The 19,526-nt window shown below is 45.8% G+C and overlaps 1 protein-coding gene across 5 annotated transcripts in view; it reads left to right on the top strand.

Annotated features, from left to right (window-relative positions):
• USP40 (ubiquitin specific peptidase 40) overlaps window positions 1-19,526 on the top strand; it is an 82,648-nt gene that overhangs the window by 43,034 nt on the left and 20,088 nt on the right. For 4 of the 5 annotated variants that reach the window (XM_040972324.1, XM_040972327.1, XM_040972323.1 and 1 more), the window contains 5 exons: window positions 2,070-2,123; window positions 2,751-2,839; window positions 3,585-3,671; window positions 12,195-12,231; window positions 15,603-15,667. In XM_040972324.1, coding sequence (XP_040828258.1) covers window positions 2,070-2,123; window positions 2,751-2,839; window positions 3,585-3,671; window positions 12,195-12,231; window positions 15,603-15,667 — 332 coding nt within the window. The remainder of the gene's footprint in view (window positions 1-2,069; window positions 2,124-2,750; window positions 2,840-3,584; window positions 3,672-12,194; window positions 12,232-15,602; window positions 15,668-19,526) is intronic. The other variant, XM_040972326.1, reaches the window with a different exon arrangement.

Here is a 19,526-nt window from a genome sequence, read left to right as displayed (position 1 = left end):
TTCTCCCTGCCATCCTTGCTTCCTTAAAACCGCTTTTCATTGAGCAAGCGCCTTAAATGTAATCTGGGGATAGATCCCGTTGCTCCTCGAAGCCCTGCAATGGTTTCTCACGTCCCTCAGGCTCGTTCCGAACTTTGCCTTTAGCAACCTGAGCACTGGCCCTCTACCTCCGGCCTCAGTGACGCCCCCTGTTGTGCTTATTCACAGTACACTTTCCTGTCTTGACTTCTGCGAGCCTCTTAGTACACAGGCTTTTTTCTGTCCTCAAGATTTCTTAATACCGCGGCCCCTTTTTGAGCTCTGTCCTATTTCTCTTACCTGCTGGTTTTGGTACCTCAGCAGACATGTTCTTCCATCCTGGACTCTGTAGTCTCAGTTATCCTGTCCTACTCTCTTGGCACCAGCTGCCTGCCCTTCAGAGTACTTCCCTCTGTGACCACCTGCTGATAATCCCTGCTGGGGGCTCTGTGAGAGCAGGGCCCAGCTGGTTTTAGTTCAATGCCTGGCACACAGAAAATGCACAGTAACTATTTATTCAGTGAAGGTGGAAAGGTTTTAAGGACACATTATTTTAAATGTACTTTTTGATCATTTAAAATGTTATTTTGTAGTCTTGTTTCAAGGAATGTTCGAGTTGACAGGAAATTTGTATTGGAATTATGTATTAGCATCATGTTACCATGGCATAAAAGTTTGAACTCAGGAACCTCAGAAAGATTCTTCTGTGGTCTCATAAAGTTAGATCTTCTAAAATCCACACCATTCTTGTCCATTTAGAAGTCAACCCTTCTTGTACTATCGTGCCATCCCCAGTTCCTGTTGTATTCTCTAAGATTGTCTTTGAATTGAAAGTTCCCTCCCCCAGAACAGGAATCTGCATCCTGAATAGATTTGCTAAACACAAAACCACCCAGCAGCTTTTAAGTATAGGCGGTCTGTTCGGCAGAGTTCTTAGGCACAGTTTCAATGACGATGGTGTTGCTGTTTGTCACATCTGTTCCCCAGGGAATGGTCAGCCTGAGCTTCATCCTTGGCCACGAGGCCTGGTCTGTGATGACTGAGCAAGCAACAGACCTGTGCCGTGGGGGTCCATCGTCTTGGTCCTTGGTGGTCCTTGGTGATTGGTCACTGCAGGCCAATCCTGAGTGAGTGCATCACACAGGCAACAGGCCACAGGCCGTCAACACAGGTGCTGTTGCCTGCCTTCCTCCTAACGATAAACCCACCTGACCTTTTACAAAAGTGGATCACTGAAAGAGGAAAGCAGAGAAGGAAATACAAAAAGAAACAAAACATGGCATTCTAGAAGCAGCAGCTGCCCTTGGCAGTGCTGGCATTGCTGACACTGGAGGGACTCCAGATGGGCAGCTGAGGAACCAGGTGAAGGTGAGCTTAGCCACCAGTGAGGAAACTGGTCGTGCTGGAAGTAGTGAGATGTCCAGCCACCTCCCCGTGCAGGAACCCTCGGGGGAATGCTTGGCATCCGGAGCAGGCCAGGGACTGTTGGATCCGAACCAGGACTTTAGAGAAGTGAGTGTGTGTAGCAGTTCACCAGGGGACAGGCAGGGTGGTGTTATAAACGCTCCAGCGAGGAGCAAGCAAGCTCAGCTTAGAGTTCCACTTAATGGTCGTTTCACAAAGGTGCAAACTTTGTTTCTCAAAGTTTTCAGATAAGTTTTAGATTTTAAATGAATATCTAAACATTGATTTTTACCGTATAAATGTGAGTTTTACTATTATTCTCCTATTACATGTATAGCCAACAAAATTTTAAATGTTTTGAAAACAAATTGAGAAGTCATGGAACAAGCATCAGTCTGCACTAATGAGAGTGACCGTGCCTCGCGGAGGCGTGCTTGCTGCGGTCCCTTGCTCAGTGGCAGAGACCGGCCTCGTGGCTTCGGACCGGGTTTGATTTTGTTGTTTGACTGCTGGGATGTTTTGGCTGTATTAAGACTTTTCTTTTTTCTTTGTTTTACAGCTGATTTTAGCTTCCTGCTAGTGAGCACGGTAGAGCCTCTGTCCCTGGTTCCCACTGGTGTGCTAACCGGACTGTTTTCTGTCTGCAGTGGAGAAGAGCTGCTTGAGACCAATCGACAGACACGGGAAGCTGCTCTGTCCAGGTAGGTCTTTCCGGTGGCTTCCAAAAGCTGACCGGTGCCAACCAGCTTTCTTTTAATCCCACTTTCATCCAGACACATTATGTATTTTGAAACTCTTCTTCTGAAATGAAAATATGCTTGTCTGATGAGCTGACTCTTGACCTCAGTCGCGGTGTTGATCTGCTTACACCTTCAGAACATCGTCTCCACAGTGTCCATTTGTGCCTTCGACCAGGCCCACGCAAGGCTCCTTCTCTGTGCTGTTTACAGTGGCCATTTAAACCTGGAAGATGATAATCTACTATGGATTGATTAGGAATATGAAATTTCTAATTCTTATTTAAAAAGAGCTCTTTAACTTCTCGTCTAATACCCATAGAACTGAATTTAAAAAAAAAAAAACTCTTTAAGAATGATATTTGATTGTGTTTATAGCAGTCTTGTTTCTTAGCCCTGTTACACAACTTACAAGAATAATACATTCCAGAGTATAAACACTGAAAAGTGAACATAACTAGACCATATGTAATCCAGTCACATAAAATTCATTTTTTTCTTTCATATCAGTGTGGCTTTTCAGAGACTGGATAATTTGTTTAGAGAAGTATGAATTAATAGCATTCACCATGTTTTCACAATTCTTTTTAGTGCCAGACACTTACACCTTGAAGGAGGCCGAGCTGAAGTTGGGAAGTTCACTGGGCTTGTGTCTTGGGAAAGCACCAACTCCTTCTCAGGTAAAATAAAGTTGGAGCTGATGCCTGTAGGGCCAGCATCCGTGTGGGCACCGATTCATGTCCTGCCCGCTCCACTTTCAGTCCAGCTCCCTGCTAATGTGCCTGGGAAAGCGGCAGAGGACGCCCTAGAAGAAGACCCAGAAGACGCTCCTGACTTTGGAACAGTCTAGCTCCAGCTGTTGTGACCATTAGGGGCGTAAACCGACTGGTGGAAGATCTCTGCTTCTCCCTCTCTCAGTAATTCTACTTTTCAAATATATAAATAAATTTTAATAAAGATAATAAGGTTAGCTGTCAAAATAGAATTACTCCTTCCATAGAAGAATGCTCAGCTAATACCATAACTGCTGCAGTAATACCAGAGTTTTTGCTAAGATGTTTTTTCCTTAAATGATAGATTTTATTTTGGGTGTATGTCCATCTAGTCCTCTGTAATTTTTTTTAAGTATATTTATTTATTTTGAAAGAGTAATAGCAAGAAAGAGATCTTCCACCTGCTAGCTTATTCTGCAGGTGTGTGTAACAGCTGGGGTTGGGCCAGGCTGAAGCCAGGAGGCGGGAATTCCATGCAGGCCTTCCCTCTGCCAGCTGCTGCCTAGGTGCGTTAGCAGGGAGCTGGGTCGGAAGCAGGACAGCTAGGACTGCAGGCAGCGCCCTGACATAGGCTGTTGGCATGTCAGCAACGCTTAGAGCAAAGCTTGGAGAATAAGCTGTGGTTGCATTCATCGTTCTCTGTGGACCTTAGCTGTTCCTGTTCTTCGCTGTGGGAAGTGACGTTCAACCTGGAACAGAAATGGAGATCGTGGTGGAAGAGACGGTATCTGTGAGTGATGTAAGTTTGCTTTCTGTTTGGGGGCTGTAGTGTTTGAAGAGGGGTACTAGGGCTTGAAGGTGCTGAACTCTGGCTTTACATAGTGTACCTCAAAGAGCTGTATATTTCTTAGAGAATCATCTTGGGAATTTTAAAATTGGTGAACCAACAGGAATTTTAGGATAAAATTACTATTTTTCCCTTTTATAATTATCAGTAATAATTGTTAGTATAGAAATGTAGACTATGCAGAAATTGATTTTTGAAAGTTAGGGTCCAGTTTTGTGGTGTAGCATGTTAAGTTGCCAGTTAGGGCACCAGCATTGCATAACTGGTTCAAGTCCCAGTTGCTCCACTGGGGATCCAGCTGTGTGCTAACACACCTGCAAAGGCAGCGGATGGAGAGTGTATGAACACTCCAGGGGAGTGTGTAAACACCTGCACTCCTGTGGGAGGCCTGGGCTTTGTCCTTGCCCAGACAGGCTCATTATCCTTATCTTACTGCTATAAATACCTTTGCATTTTTTCTGATATTTTTATATACACATAATTTCACATACAATTATGAATGTGTGTACATGAGATCAAACAAAGGAATGATGAATGTGAATGTCTGAGAAGTGGGAATTTCAGCTTTGGAAAATGGACGGACAGCTACCGTCAGTGTATTTCAGTAAAACTCTGTGCTCTTCAGTTAGAGTGACAAGGGTCTAGATGATCTATTTTGTTCTTTAAAAACAAAATTTCCCTAGCAATTTAGAAACAGTTGCCAACCTGGTAGCAGCATCCCAACTATGATGCTAAATACCATTTCCTGCCACTAGGAACCAGGCATTTTAAAACAATGGCTGGTTTTCCGTATGGGTCAGGAAGTATATAGGGTGAGTCTGTCCCATCTTGTTACCAGGGAAAGCAGAGAAGCAACAATGCTGGAATTGTCAGAGACTGGGGAGTACACTAGTCAAAGATGGGAACGTTGGAGCATCAGCCATGAAGGAGCTGCTGTCTGGGTGTGTCATATTAGGCCCAGCTACAGCACCAGCACCCTGTCAGAGTGCCGATTCAAGTGCTCACTGCTCCATCTCCATGCAGCTGCCTGGGAAAGCAGAGCCCATGGCCCGAGTACAGGTCCCTGCACCTGCAAGTGGGAGGCCTGGATGGAGTTCCAGCTTCCGGGCTACAACTTGGCCTGACCCCACTGGCCATTACAGCCATTTGTGGAGTGAACTAGTGTCTTTCTGTCTCACTGTGTGTCCCTTCCTCTCTGTAATTCTGCTTTCAAATAAACAAAATCTTTTATGAAGAAATTACTACAACATGGAATGTGCAGGAATGAATTTTTTTAAAGATTTATTTTTCTTTTTATTACAAAGTCAGATATAGAGAGAGAAGGAGAGACAGAGAGGAAGATCTTCCGTCTGATGATTCACTCCCCAAGTGACCACAACAGCCGGTGCTGCGCCAATCTGAAGCCAGGAGCCAGGAACCTCTTTCTGGGTCTCCCAAACGGGTGCAGAGTCCCAAAACTTTGGACCATCCTCGACTGCCTTTCCAGTCCACACGCAGGGAGCTGGATGGGAAGTGGGGCTGCCAGGATTAGAACCGGCTTCCATATGGGATCCCACCACATGCAAGGCAAGGACTTTAGCCGTTAGGCCATGCTGCCGGGCCCAGGAATGAATTTTAAAAAGAATAAATACCCTCATCCCTTGTCTACATATAGAACACATTCTAAAATCTGAGGTGGTGGTAGTGCTGAAAGGCAGTGTTCATTGGTTACCTGGAGTGTATTAGGCAACCCTACAAGGGCAGAGATCAGGGCAGGAAGCAAGTGTTTATCCTGCTTTGGTTTTGTTTCTTTGCAAAAAAATACTTCAGGGTAACTAAGTTAATGAAAAGTTTTTCTTAGTAGACTTATTCCAACTAATAAATGACAAAAATTTAGAATGTCATAGTTTCTGAACTAATAACTTAATAGAAATATGCAGTGACCCTTAAAGAGATCCCAGGGCCTGGTGTGGTGGCCTAGTGGCTAAAGTCCTCACCTTGCACACATCGGGATCCCTGATGGATGCCCGTTCTAATCCCAGCAGCCCCGCTTCCCATCCAGCTCCCGGCTTGTGGCCTGGGAAAGCAGTGAGGATGGCCTAAAGTCTTGGAACCCTGCACTCGCGTGGGAGACTTGAAAAAGGCTCTTGGCTCCTGGCTTTGGATTGGCTCAGCTCTGACCGTGGCAGCTGCTTGGGGAGTGAATCTGTGGATGGAAGATCTTTCTGTCTCTCCTCTTATCTGTATATTTATCTTTACAATAAAAATAAATAAATCTTTAAAAAATTTTTAATAAAAAAAGGGACCAAAACTCAGCAGTGTTCAGACACTCAGGTTGAGAACAGAACCTGTCCCCTTTTCACAAGGAACAGAAACCAGACCTGAACCTGACACAAAAGCAGCAAGAATTTCAGAACCTGACAGTTAATGAGGAATTCTTAATTTTGTTTTTTATTGGAGAGGCAGATAATACAGAGAGGAGAGACAGAAAAATCCATCTGATGATTCACTGCCCAAGTAGCTAGCCACAATGACTGGAGCTGAGCCGATCCGAAGTCAGGAGCCAGAAGCTTCTTCCAGGTCTCCCACACGGGTGCGGGGCCCAAGGGTTTGGGCCATGCTCTGCTGCTTTCCCAGGCCACAAGCAGGGAGCTGCATGGGAAGTGGAACAGCTAGGACACAAACCAGCACCCGTATGGGATCCTAGCATGTTCAAGGCGTGGATGTTAGCCACGAGGCTACCACACCATGCCCAGATATCTTAAATTAAGTGTCATAATCATTTTAGGATTATGTTTTTCTTTTTAAGATTTATTTATTTCATTTGAAAATCAAAATTAGATATGGAGAAGCAGAGAGAGCTTATATCTGCTGGTTCATTCCCAAATGTCCTCAGTAACCTGAGTTGGGCCAGTCCAAAGCTGGGAGCTAGGAACTTTTCCCAGGTCTCCCATGCAGGTGCAGGGGTCCAAGGATTTGGGCCACAACCTCTGCTGCTTTCCCAAGCCATTAGCAGAAAGCTGGATCAGAAGTTCAACAGCCAGGACACAGATCGGTGCCTATGTAGGATGCTGGCACCAAAAGCTGAGGATTAACCTGGTGTACCACCATACTGGTCGCTGGGGTTATGTTTTTTAATAATATGTCTTTTTGAGATGTGCACTGAATATTTACAAGGGAAATGAGGTACCCAGGAGCTTGCCTTGTGGGCAGCAGGTTAAGCCACTGTGATGCTAGTATCCCATGAGTGCCTGGTCAAGTCTGCACTTCTCTTGTAGCTCACCTCCTTGCTAATGTACGTGGGAAAACATCAGAAGGGTCCCTGCTACCCTTGTAGAAGATCTGGATGGAGGTACAGGCTCCTGGCTTCAGCCTGGCCCTGTTCTTTCAGTTGTGGCCATCTGGACAGTGGAGATGGAAGAGACTGCCTTTCAAATGCCTAAGAAGTGAAATGACGAATCTGGCATTGTCGCACACGGGGTTGGAGGATGGGCAGGAGGACTGGATGGGAGTACTGACGGAGCAGACTGGCCAGGACCATCACTGAGTCAGGTGATGGCTAGTTGAGGATGATTTCACTGGTCTCTGCTTGTGTTCGACGTTTTCCATAGATGTTTTTTGAAATAAACATTTTCTGTCCTTTTTCACATGCTGTAGGTATTATTCCAGTATTTCATTGGCTTTTTAACATGTTTTTGTTTTTATATATTTTTGGGCTGTCTGCACTCCCGTGTATGTAGCTCTCTCCTGTACCCTTAAGCCCGTTGCAGGGCACACTGCAGCTCTGATCTGGGTCAGGGGGCCTTCGCGTAGTGCTCAGGCAGCACCCTCTTCCTCTCCCTCGCTCTGTCAGCAGCCTGTATCATAGTTGAGGACTCTCCATCCTTTAGGACCTACGGTCAGTTGGTTTCCAGAAAAAATTAGTTTTTCAAGTTTTCTGCCTCAGTAGTCCTAGCCCATTCTTAGCTGGACTTTGTCCCAGAACTTAGCTTAATCATTCAGCTGCCGTTCAACAGTCATCAAAGATTAACACATCCACAGCAGAATTCCTGACTTCTCCCTCATTTTTCTCTCCTTCAGCTCTACTTCTCTACTTGCTGATGCCAGAAACTTTGAGGTCATTCTTAATCCTTCTCTTGTTATTTCACATTCAATTTTTCAGTAAATCCTTTTGGTTCTGTCATTAGAAATGTATCTAGGGCCTAAACACATCTTCTTCCTTCAGCGCGACTGTCATATCCCGTCTGGATTATCCTAACTGGTCTTCTGGCCAGTTAGAGACCAGGTGTCTGTTTCTCTTTTAACTCTTCCTTCCTTCCTTCTTTCCTTCCCTCCTTCCTTCCTTCCTCCGCCCCTTCCTTCCTTCCTCGCTTCCCTCGCTTTCTTTTTCTCCCTCTATCTCTTTATTTCTTTCTTCTATTTATTTGAAAGGCAAGTTGAGGACAAACCGCTAGTTCACTCCTCAGGTGGCCCCCATGTCCAAGGCTCGGCTATGCAGGAACTAGGACCCAGAAATCCCGCCTCCCTGCAGGTCTCCCCTTGAGCCGTCTTCCGCTTCCGTTCCGAGCACATCAGTGGGAGCTGGGCCAGAGGCAGAAGAGCCAATCCACAGACGAGGTTTTCATTTGAGTGCCCATGTGTTTGCCTCACCTGCTGCCGCAACGCCAGGCCCCAGGATGCATTCTTGGAACAGAGCAGTCGGGTGGTTCTTGAGCATGTGCGGTCACTCAATGCCCCACTCAGCCCTCCGCGAGGAACACTGTGTCCTTGAAGGCCTGGCTTGAGCTGGCCCTGTCACTCAGTCTAGCCGTGCTGCCCCTTACTGTCCTCAAAGACGACTTCTGCCCAGGTTGCCTCCACACCTAGAGTGCAGTTCAGTTGTTTATCTTTTATTATTTATTTTTAGTAATAATCTTTAGTATGTTTTATTATTTATTTTTAGTAATGAAGGCTTTAAGGGTGCACATTTCTTTGAGTACCACTTTGGTATCATTCCCAAATTTTCATATATTCTCATTTTCAGCACTTTCTAAACTGTCTAAAGTCTTGTTTAATTTTATTTATAACCACAAAAGTTAAAATGAAGGATTCATTTTCACTTTTAAAACCTTAAGAAGATATTTTAAAAATCATTGCATCCTTCTGATCCCTTTGCTGGATAAAAAAATATATTTCAGCACCGAAAGAAAATTGAAATCCATGCATATGAGGGATCTCATGAAAAAGAAATATTATGGAAGAATATGCATGGATTTCAGAATTTCTTTACATTTTACCCAATACTATGTCAATTAATTCCATAATGTTGTATATTGATACTGAGGCCTTGTTGGGGCTTTTAACCGACCGGATCTTTACTCTGTTAGACCTATCTTCAGACCATAGAAGGTCTCCCCAGGAGGCCACTGAACTTATCTGGACAATAAGACGCTGAACTTTATGCTAGGCATGTGTTTGCAAGCAATGAATCTCAACTGAACTTGAACTATGGTTATGCAGCAAGGTGGAGGAATCCACCATGGGGGGAGGGGTATGGGGAGGGGTGGGGGGAATCCCCAGCGCCTATAAAACTGTACTACACAATACAGTGTAAGCAACAATAAAAAAAAAAAAAAAAAAAACAGTAAGGTGCAACAGACACCTATTAATCCAAAATACATAATTAAATGGAAAAGAAAAAAAAAAAAAAAAAGAATTTCTTTACATCAAAATCAGTTTGTCTTTTAATTCTGTCTCCATGAACACTTAAATATGTTCATGTGTACATTCAGAAATGAATTCTTGATTTTTATGCTTTTTCAATCATAAATGGGCTCATACTCTGTGTATTGTACTAGACCTTACATTTATTTAAAAACCAGTAGATACACTGCACAAAATCTGATTCTTCTTTGAACAGCGTTAAGGCATTTGTGGGTTTTTAAATGCTCCCTGTTCATAACTGTTCTAATCATAGCAGTGACTCCCTATTTTACTCTAGTGCAGTGTAAATCAAACTATTTACTCTGTTGGCCCAAATTTATTTAGTAATGTTTTTTCTTTTTGCTTCGTTTGAACTTTTTTTAAGTAGATTTTTATTTTGAATTTTGAATTATGTGGTACATTTTTGTGTAGGCTGGGATTCCCCACCTCCCAAACTCCCACCCCCATCAGATTTTCTCCATTTTACTACAATGGCGTAGTCCTTCATAAGGAATCGTAATTGTGTCAGTCTCTTATTTAAGTGTACCCCGACATTGTTGGTATAGACAGTGTCAGACAATCCAGCATCCCATTGACTACACATGTCCAACAGTTTCATTGGGAATCCATCTTCGTCTGAAAGCAGGAATGCATGTTCCATTATTCCCCCACATCTGTATATGATGGACCCCAGTACTCCATCACTATACATTTCCGTAGTTGAGAAGCCATAAAACAAAGTCAACCACTGGTATGAGTTAGAACAGCCACAACAACAACATCAACAACAAATTACAGCACCGTGAAAAAATACACCCCTGAATAACCAACACATGAGTGACAATAAAGGAAACACAAAGGTCTCTTTGGAAAAATGGCACCGTTTAATCCATGAGACAGTGATGAATTTGACAAGAGAAAAGAAATTATTTGGAATAAACAAAACAGAAATAAACATCAAAACACATGAGATACAGCCAAACAAACAAACAAAAAAAACAGTATAGATCAGATTTTTGAAGTTACACTTTCCATGTTGGTTTCCTTATATGAGAGAGAACATATGGTATTTGTTCTTTTGTAATTGACTCATTTCACTGAGCATAATGGTCTCTAGTTGAGACCACCTGGTGGTAAATTGTATAACTTCATTCTTCTTAATAGCTGAATAAAATTCCATGCAGTAGATATACCACAGTTTCTTTAACCACTCTTCTTTGGATGCACATCTGGATTCTTTCCACTGGATAGCAGCTTGCAGAATTAAGAAGCAAGACCCACATCTGTCATATTGTAAGAAACTTAGCTCTATCTAAATGGATCAAGGACCTAAATCTACACCCAGAAACCATCAAACTATTAAAGGAAAACATAGAAATCACACCCCAAGATAGGAACAGGGAAAGACTTCTTACAAAATACCCCAAAAGTAAAGGCAATCAAAGCCAAAATGAACAAATGGGACTACATCAAACTAAAAAGCTTCTATACAGCAAAGGAAACAATTAACAAAGTGAAGAAGCAACCAACAAAATGGGAGAAAATTTTTGCACACTACACAAGTGATAGGGGACTAATATCCAGGATCTACAAAGCTTCAGAAACTCAAAAGAAATGAACAGACATTTCTCGAACAGATTCAAGTGACGTGTGAAAAGATGCTCAGGCTCCCTAGCCATGAGAGAAACAAATGAAAACCACGTTGAGTTACCACCCAACCTCCGTGAGACTGGTCTACATTCAGAACTCAACTAACAACACCTGCTGGCGTGGATGTGGGGAGAAAGGCACCCTCCTTCACTGCTGGTGGGAGTACAGGCTAGTACAACCACTATGGAAATCAGTATGGAGAGTGCTTGGAGAATTGCAAATAAACCTGCCATATGACCCAGCTATCCCACTCCTGAGAATATACCCAAAAAAAGTGAAATCTGCATATGAGAAGGGGATCTGTAATCCTATATTTGCAGCAGCACAAACTACAATAGCAAAGATATTTGAACTTTTCTTGATGTCTCATTTTGCATGGTATCGTGAAATCACAGCCTGTCATTCTTTCCTATGAGTGATATGTAATCAGTTATTTCATGACTGCTAAATGAAGGTTAATCTCCCTTTTCTGGAGTTCAGAATTTACTGTGTATCTGTGAACTCAGGATAAATGTGTCTGTGAAATCAGGATAAATGTGTCTGGCGTTTTGACATTGCCTGCTAAACTGCCACCTCTGATGCCAGCAGCCCATGTGACTGCTAATTTGAAACCTGGCTGCCCCTTCCTAACGCACCTGGCAAAACAGTGGAAGGTAGTCCAAGTGCTTGGGCCCTGCACCCGTGTAGGAGACCTAGAAAAAGCCCTGGCTCCTGGCTTTGGCCTGGCACAGCCGCTGTTGTAGCAATCCGGGGAGTGGGTCAGCAGGTAAGACAGCTCTCTGCCTCACTCTCCTCCTTTGTAACTTCCTTACAAATGAGTCGAAAGGAATCAGCATAATTAATCACGTGTGATGAAATGTACAGTGTTAATCCTCACAAGGAAGAAATTGTGGTTTAGATCTGGAAGTTGGTAAACGAAACTTTGAACTAAGTCCTGGTTGCAGACACAGAAACTTTCTTCTCCCTTCTGGATTGCTCCCACCCACCTCTTCAGAAGGAAACACAACTTGTGGATTATTTTGGTAATTCTGTGTATGTTTTCTCTTTAAGAACTATTAAATATCATCAGGCATAAATAGGTCCAGGGTCCAAAAAGGGTGTTTCTCCTAGTTCCGTAAATCAAATGGATATTAACATTGGACTTTTTTTTTTTTTTTTTTGCAGTGCTTAAAATTAATGCTAGACAAATCTGGGCTGTCAGGTAAGTTCTTGAGTGATGGTACAGTCTTATACACATCCTTTAGTTAAGACGCATTCCAGTAGTCCCCTTTGCTTTGGTTTCACTCGGTACAGTTTGTCACCAAGATACCCTCAGTTCACAGATACTAAATGAAAAATTCAAGCAATGAGCCATTCATGTTCTAAGCTGAGGAGCGTGGTCATGCCTGGCACTGCTCTACTGCAGGCAGCACATGAGACATTCCCTGTGTCCAGCATAGCCATGCTGCGTGCATTAAGTGACCCTTGGTCACTTGCGTAGCCGTCTCAGCTGTGTGTCCACTCTTGTGCAATCCTTGCGTCCAACTCACTATTATTTTAATTAATGATAGCCCCGAAGTGCCATTCATGTATTACAGTACAGCATTGATATGACCAGGATTCTGAATTGCCTGGGGTTTCAGTCCTCTATTAGGGGGCTTAGATAATTGGGTGCTACTCTAACTGTAAACCTAATTAAACTCTCAAACTCGTTCTCTGGGGTAGTGAGCAAAAAAATCTATACAACTGTGGAGGGAAGATGAGCTTACCTTTTATATGTGCATAGTGAATTCTCACAGTCCTTATTTCTGACTTAAAACTGGCCATAGACTGGCAGGGGGTCTGGGCGTCCTAGCTGGGACCCAGCAGGGGTGCCGAGGAAGGAAGCAGCGTTCATGGTGTGGGATTGCGCAGAAGCCCAGGGCCACCTTTTCATGTCACTATGGCTGTGCTGTCAGATCGAGAATGTAAGAGGAAAACAAGTACGAACGCAGAAACACATGAAGGTTTACAGCAAGAAGGTGGCTGCAGCGCTCAGAAGAGCACTTTGTTCTTAAAGTGGAGGCCTGGGACGGAAGGCTCAACGCTCTGGGCACAAGGCTTTCTAGAAACATCCAAGCAGTACCTAATTTTAACAACAGTCCTGCCATGCAGGAATCCCCACTCAGCCCCATTTTACACATGCAGACAATTTGAGAGCAGCTAAGTAAGTAATCTGCCTGCAGTTAGAGCGAGTGGCGAGGCCTGTGTGCTTTCAGAACCTGACTTTTTCCACCATGCTATGCTGTGATTTATTAGGATTCACTTTTTTTTAAGATTTATTTATTTTTATTATAAAGTCAGATATACAGAGAGGAGAATCAGAAAGATCTTCCATCCAGTGATTCACTCCCTAAGTGACTGCAACAGCCAGAGCTGCACCGATCCTGAGGAACTTCCTCCAGGTCTCCCATGTGAGTGCAGGGTCCCAAGGCTCTGGGCTGTCCTCCTCTGCTTTCCCAGGCCACAAGCAGGGAGCTGGATGGGAAGCAGGGCCGTCGGGATTAGAACCGGCGCCCATATGGAATCCCAGTGCATGCAAGGTGAGGACTAGACCACGTGTCGCTCCCTGGAGTTCACTGTTAGTGTATTTAAGGTACTTTGAATTTTTTAAATTGTATAAATGTTAATTATATTTGACCAGAACTAAAGACAAAAGAACATCTGTAAAGAGATCCAAAGCCTGGCATAGGTTTATCCTTTTGGCTTCTTCGTGTGTTTGAGAGTGAGGGACAGGGTATGGACATTGCTGTGTTTGAGATGGCCAGGATTTCTAACTTTGGGGCTCGACTTTGGGCACAGTAGGTCAAACCTCCACTTGGAATGTCAGTGTTAGACTGTCTGTTCCGAACCCACCTGCTCTACTTCCTGCTGGTACACCTGGGAAAGCAGCAGAAGATGGTCTAGGTACTTACGCTCCTGCCACCTGAGCGATGGTTTCAGCCTGAGCCAGCCCCACTGCTGCAGCCCCTCAGGGTGTGAACCAACAGGTAGAACATCCTTCTCTGTTACTCTACATTTCAAATAAATTGATATTAATGGGCCCAGCAGCGTGGCCTAGCAGCTAAAGTCCTCGTGTGGAATGCACTGGGATCCCATTTGGATGCCGGTTCTAATTCCAGCAGCTCCGCTTCCCATCCAGCTCCCTGCTTGTGGCCTGGGAAAGCAGTCGAGGACGGTCCAATGCTTTGGGACTCTGTACCCATGTGGGAGACCTGAAGGAGGTTCCTGGCTCCTGGCTCCGGATCAGCACAGCACCAGCCGTTGTGCTCACTTGGGGAGTGAATCATCGGACGGAAGATCTTCCTCTCTCTGTTTCTCCTTCTCTCTGTGTATTTGACTTTGTAATAAAAATAAATAAATATTTTTTAAAAATTAATTAATATTAATAATCACTAAACCTTTTTAAAAGAAATTGTCTTCTTATTTCAGCCACTTAGCAAGTTTGCGGTAAGCAGGGTGACCAAGGTCTGCTTGGCATTTGTCAGTGCACGCTTGCCAGCCTTGTCACGGTGCTCTTCCTGAGGCATTGCCACTACTTGCCACTTAACTGCTCAGCCATGCACAGTAATGGTTGATGAGCAGTGCTGGCACATACTCCCAACTGAGACAGTGGAACAAAACAGTTCTGTGATGATTTCAACATACGTGTATGGAAGATCCTCAAAAAGGATGTGCAAGATGTATACTGCGGTGAATAGCTCGGTGGCTCAGCAGCCTAATTTTTCACCTACAAAGGCCAGGATTGCGTATGGGCAGTGGTTCAAGCCCCAGCTGCCCCACTTCCAATGCAGTTCCCTGCTTACAGCCTAGAAAGTCAGCAGAGGATGGCCCAAGCCCTTGGGACCCTTCACCCACCCATGTGGGAGAAGCTCCTGGCTCCTGGCTTCGGGTCAGCTCAGCTCTGGCCGTCGCTGCCATTTGGGGCGTGAGGCAACAGATGGAAAAGCTTTGTCTCCCCTCTCTGTAAATCTGCGTTTTCAGTGAGAAATAAGTAAGTCTCAAGGAAGGAAGGAAGGAGGGAAGGAGGGAAGGAAGGAGGTGTATATTGCAAAAACTGCATAGACTTTTTTTTTAAAGTTTGATTTTCTATGCACATATATATGTACATATAAATAATGAAAGTATGAATATGGTATCATGGTAGTAGCAAGGTTCTTTTCATCCGTCGATACCTGCAGTGGCCAAGGAGCCAGAAATTCAGTATAGGTCCCGTGTGGGAGTCGGGCGTGTGCCTGCCCGAGTCTGCCCCACCGCCTCCTGGGCTCTGTGCCAGCAAGAAGCTGGAGTTGAAACAGGGCACTCTGGTGCAGGTGCAGGCCGAGTAGCTGATGTCGGAACCACCAAACGAACCACTACCCTGTCAATAGTGTTTGTGTCTCCTAGTGCAAAGCTCTTGATAAAAGAGTGTAAATGAGTCGTGCTCGAGAGAGAGCTGCTTAGAAATGCTAGTTACTAGCAGAAGTGTAGTTACCTCTTCACTCACCCCGTGGAGTCATTCCTTCAGACGTAGTCCTCGAATTTTGTTTAATCCTAATTTTGGTTGTTTTACAGGAGAAACATGGCATTTGCGAAAAATGGATTGGTGCTATGAAGCTGGGGAGCCTTTATGTGAAGAAGTAAGATTACTTGTATATATTTAGTTCTTAAAAATTATTCATTTGCATGCAAAATAGCCAGCCTTCTTAGATGAATGCATTCTAAAGATAACTTTTCTTTTTCCAAGTTACAGAGAACTATAAATGAGCCTAATTTTTTAGATTATTATATTGTTGGGTAGAGGGAAAGTCCCAGGTAAATGAGACTGGCTTTTTGTTTTAATTTTCCTCTTAATATTCTGTATGTAGTTGAGAGGGATGCCCACGCATGTGGGCCTCTGGTTAGGGTGGGGAGGATCAGATATGGAGGAAGGTGGGTGGGACAAGTTGTTAGTTATTTCTCTCCTGTGTCTACAGGGGAAAAGGGGCGGGGGCCACTCCCTGTTTTCAAACTACATCAGCACCCAGCTTCATTTGGTTACACACTGTAGAGACCCCAGGTTGGGGAAGAGTTTTCGGAAGGTGTTACTTGAGTGGCTTTGATAGTTGTTAGTTTTGTTGCTCCAGGGTTGAGAAAATCTTTCCAAGGTCTGTTGGTTGACAGAGTCCACCAAGTGTATCCACAGACCCAGGAACATGCTGCAAGACTTGGTCAGGAGAATTGTCCGGCCTGTTCTACTTTCTGTCCTCTAACAAGTCAGTCCATGTCCCCTGCTGGCATGGATGAGCTGGCCGTCATGTCCCTCATGTGCTGTCCACTACACAGGCATCAGCAACTGAGGAGGCCCAGTTCTGATACATGCACTCCAAGGTTGGACCACACATCCTGGGATGTTTTCCCTGTGGCCAAGTTCTGACTTCAGTGGTCTAGTTGGAAAGTCCCCCCTAAGAAACTTCATCTGAAGTGACCTCAGACTTGCCTCTTGTATGCACCAGCCAGCACAAATACTACTGGATGCAACTGTCTGCTCACTTCCATCCCAGCCCCATCTCTCATGTGAGCCAGTGGGTGCTGTGGCCCAGCCCAGCCCACCCACCACAGACAGGCCCAGTCCTCATACAGGCAGTGGGTACTGCAACCTGGTTGGGGTGACCTTAAATAACCCCCGCCAGGTGCACCCCCATCTCCAGTTTTTGCATGTGCCAGCTTCTGCTGCGGCCTGGTCCACCCCAGCCTGCATCCCATCTGGCTTTCATGCACATCCGTACGTGCTGTGGCTTAGATTAGCCCAAACCACCCCCAGACCTTCGTGTACACCGACAGGTGCCACCACCTTGTCCATCCTGGCCTGCCCCAAGCCCCGGCTCTCATGCTCACCAACCTAGCAGGGGAGTGCAAACAGTTCCCCTGCCAGCCCAAGATCTTGCACCTACCAAGGGGTACTGCAGTTCAGCTGACATGACTCACACTCAGTCCCAGCACTTGCCAGCTGGTGTTGCAGCCAGCCCTGCTATCCTGCACCCATTCTGGCTCTCTTGTGGCCTCTGTCTCTCCTGCTCTCTGCATGTCTGACTTTCCAATAAAACTAAATAAATCATTAACAAATAAATAGAATAGGCAGCTATGCTGGTGCACTGGTGTAGTTAACACAGACTTTGCATTATCCTGACCCAGAGTGTCCTCCAGCTGCTGGCTCTTCTCTCCCAGCAGTGTCACACGTATCTAGGTACAAGGCAACATGGGCGGTTGCCTACATCCGGAAGGTTACTTGTAGCATCTGTGATAAATCCCTTTTTGAAAGAGACCATGTCCCCCACAGCAGTTCCTTAGAGAGCAGAGAACAAATGAACTGATGACAATCTAAAGAAAAACCTGAAACTTTCGAATCACGAATATTTTAATCTCAGAGTTTCTCAACAAAATAACGTAGAATTCATCTTACCAACCAATCACTTGGGCTATGATCCAAAACCTAGTTCCAGCCAAGCAGTTGGGGTAACCGTGGGAGCAGGTGTGGCATAGGAGGTTTGAGTCCGCTAATCAGCTCACTGTTGATCCAGACAGCATCAGCCTGACCGGCCTGTGCGCGACTCAGAGGTGGGCCAGAGAAAGCTGTGAGAGAGCTTTAGTTGTCGTCACCTTCCCTCTTTTCCCAGGTGTTTTTAGATTTATTTATTTATTTTTATGGGAAAGATTTACAGACAGAAGGAGAGACAAGAGAGAAAGATCTTCTGTCTGATGATGCACTCCCCAAGCAGCTGCAAGGACTGGAGCTGAGCTGATCTGAAGTCAGGAGCCCGGAGCCTCTTTGGCTCTTTGGGCCCTTTTTTCCCAGACTTTACCTGCTTGCTGTTCCATAACAGTCAGTGGCATTGAACATGATTTATTACTCTTGCAGAAGTCCAATGTTCTGGGCCCAGCACAGTAGCTCAGCAGCCAAAGTCCTCACCTTGCACATACTAGGATCCCATATGGGTGCTGGTTCTGATCCCAGCAGCCCCGCTTCCCAACCAACTCCCTGCTTGTGGCCTGGGAAAGCAACAGAGCATGGTCCAAAGTCTTGGGACCCTGCACTCACATGGGAGACTCAGAAGAGGCTCCTGGCTCCTGGCTTCAGATTGGTGCAGCTGTGGCCATGGCGGCCGCTTAGGGAGTAAATCAGCAAAAGTCCAACATTCATAAGTCATTAGGGAAGGCCACTTCTGAGTCTTAGCCAGGGCTTTGCCTCAAGTAGGAAGTGAACCTGAAAGAATCTTCCAAACATGTTTTAGATGTCCAAGAAGACATTTATTCAGATAGCTTCAGCATTTTCTTCTCTGTTAATTCCCAAATTATTAACAGTTCATCTGAATGCAACTTGCTTTCCCTCAAAAATGGCTTCTCTTCCCACACCAGCCACCTCTCCGCAGACTGAAGTGTCTTCATTTCTCACATTCAGCTTCAGCCTTCCAGAGCTTCTCCGCATCTTCCCTGCTGTCCCCGGCGCTGGCCGCCTGGGCCGCAGCCTGCCCGCTGTCCCTGGCGCTGGCCGGCCTAGGCCGCAGCCTGCCCGCTGTCCCTGGCGCTGGCCGCCTGGGCCACAGCCTGCCTGCTGTCCCCGGTGCTGGCCGCCTGGGCCGCAGCCTGTCCGCTGTCCCTGGCGCTGGCCGGCCTAGGCCGCAGCCTGCCCGCTGTCCCCAGTGCTGGCCACCTGGGCCACAGCCTGCCTGCTGTCCCCGGTGCTGGCCGCCTGGGCCGCAGCCTGCCCGCTGTCCCCGGGCCGCAGCCTGCCCGCTGTCCCCGGCGCTGGCCGCCTGGGCCGCAGCCTGCCCGCTGCATCTCCCGCATGTGACCCCAGTGGCCCTCACAGCAGCGAGGCTGATGCCTGACAACCCCCAGGGTCTGTAGTGGCCCCTCTGTGTCTGTCCCATGTCCCTCTGAGTTGTGCTGGCCCTTCCTGTCCCATTCTGTTTCCAAGCAGCCATGCTTGCCATCAGCTTTGGTTTGGTTTGGTTTTTACTGGAAAGGCAGATATACAGAGAGGAGGAGAGACAGAGAGGAAGATCTTCTGTCCGATGATTCACTTCCCAGGTAGCCACAATGGCTGGAGCTGAGCCAATCCAAAGCCAGGAGCCAGGAGCTGCTTCTGGGACTCCCACGTGGGTGCAGGGTCCCAAAGATTTGGGCCGTCCTCCACTGCTTTCCCAGGCCACAAGCAGGAAGCTGGATGGGAAGCGGGGCTGCCGGGATTAGAACCGGCGCCCATTTGGGATCTCAGTGCGCACAAGGCAAGGACTTTAGCCGCTGGGCTACTGCACCAGGCCCTCACTGTCAGCTTTGACATCGCCTTTGTTCCTGTGGCAACTTCCTTCTCTTGTCTGATTTCTTCCAGCTCTGTGAATCGAACCCAGCCTCATCATTTCTCATCTCATCCATCTCCCTTTCTTTGAATCTTTGTTTTGCTTTTTTTTAATTTCCCCTGAGTACCACACAGTGTAATACATAATGCTGTACTTATTG

This window comes from Ochotona curzoniae, unplaced genomic scaffold (genome assembly GCF_017591425.1).
Source record: "Ochotona curzoniae isolate NIBS_2020 unplaced genomic scaffold, NIBS_Ocur_1.0 contig_2294, whole genome shotgun sequence".
Classification (NCBI taxonomy): domain Eukaryota; kingdom Metazoa; phylum Chordata; class Mammalia; order Lagomorpha; family Ochotonidae; genus Ochotona; species Ochotona curzoniae.
This window is presented reverse-complemented; position numbering and strand designations above follow the sequence as displayed.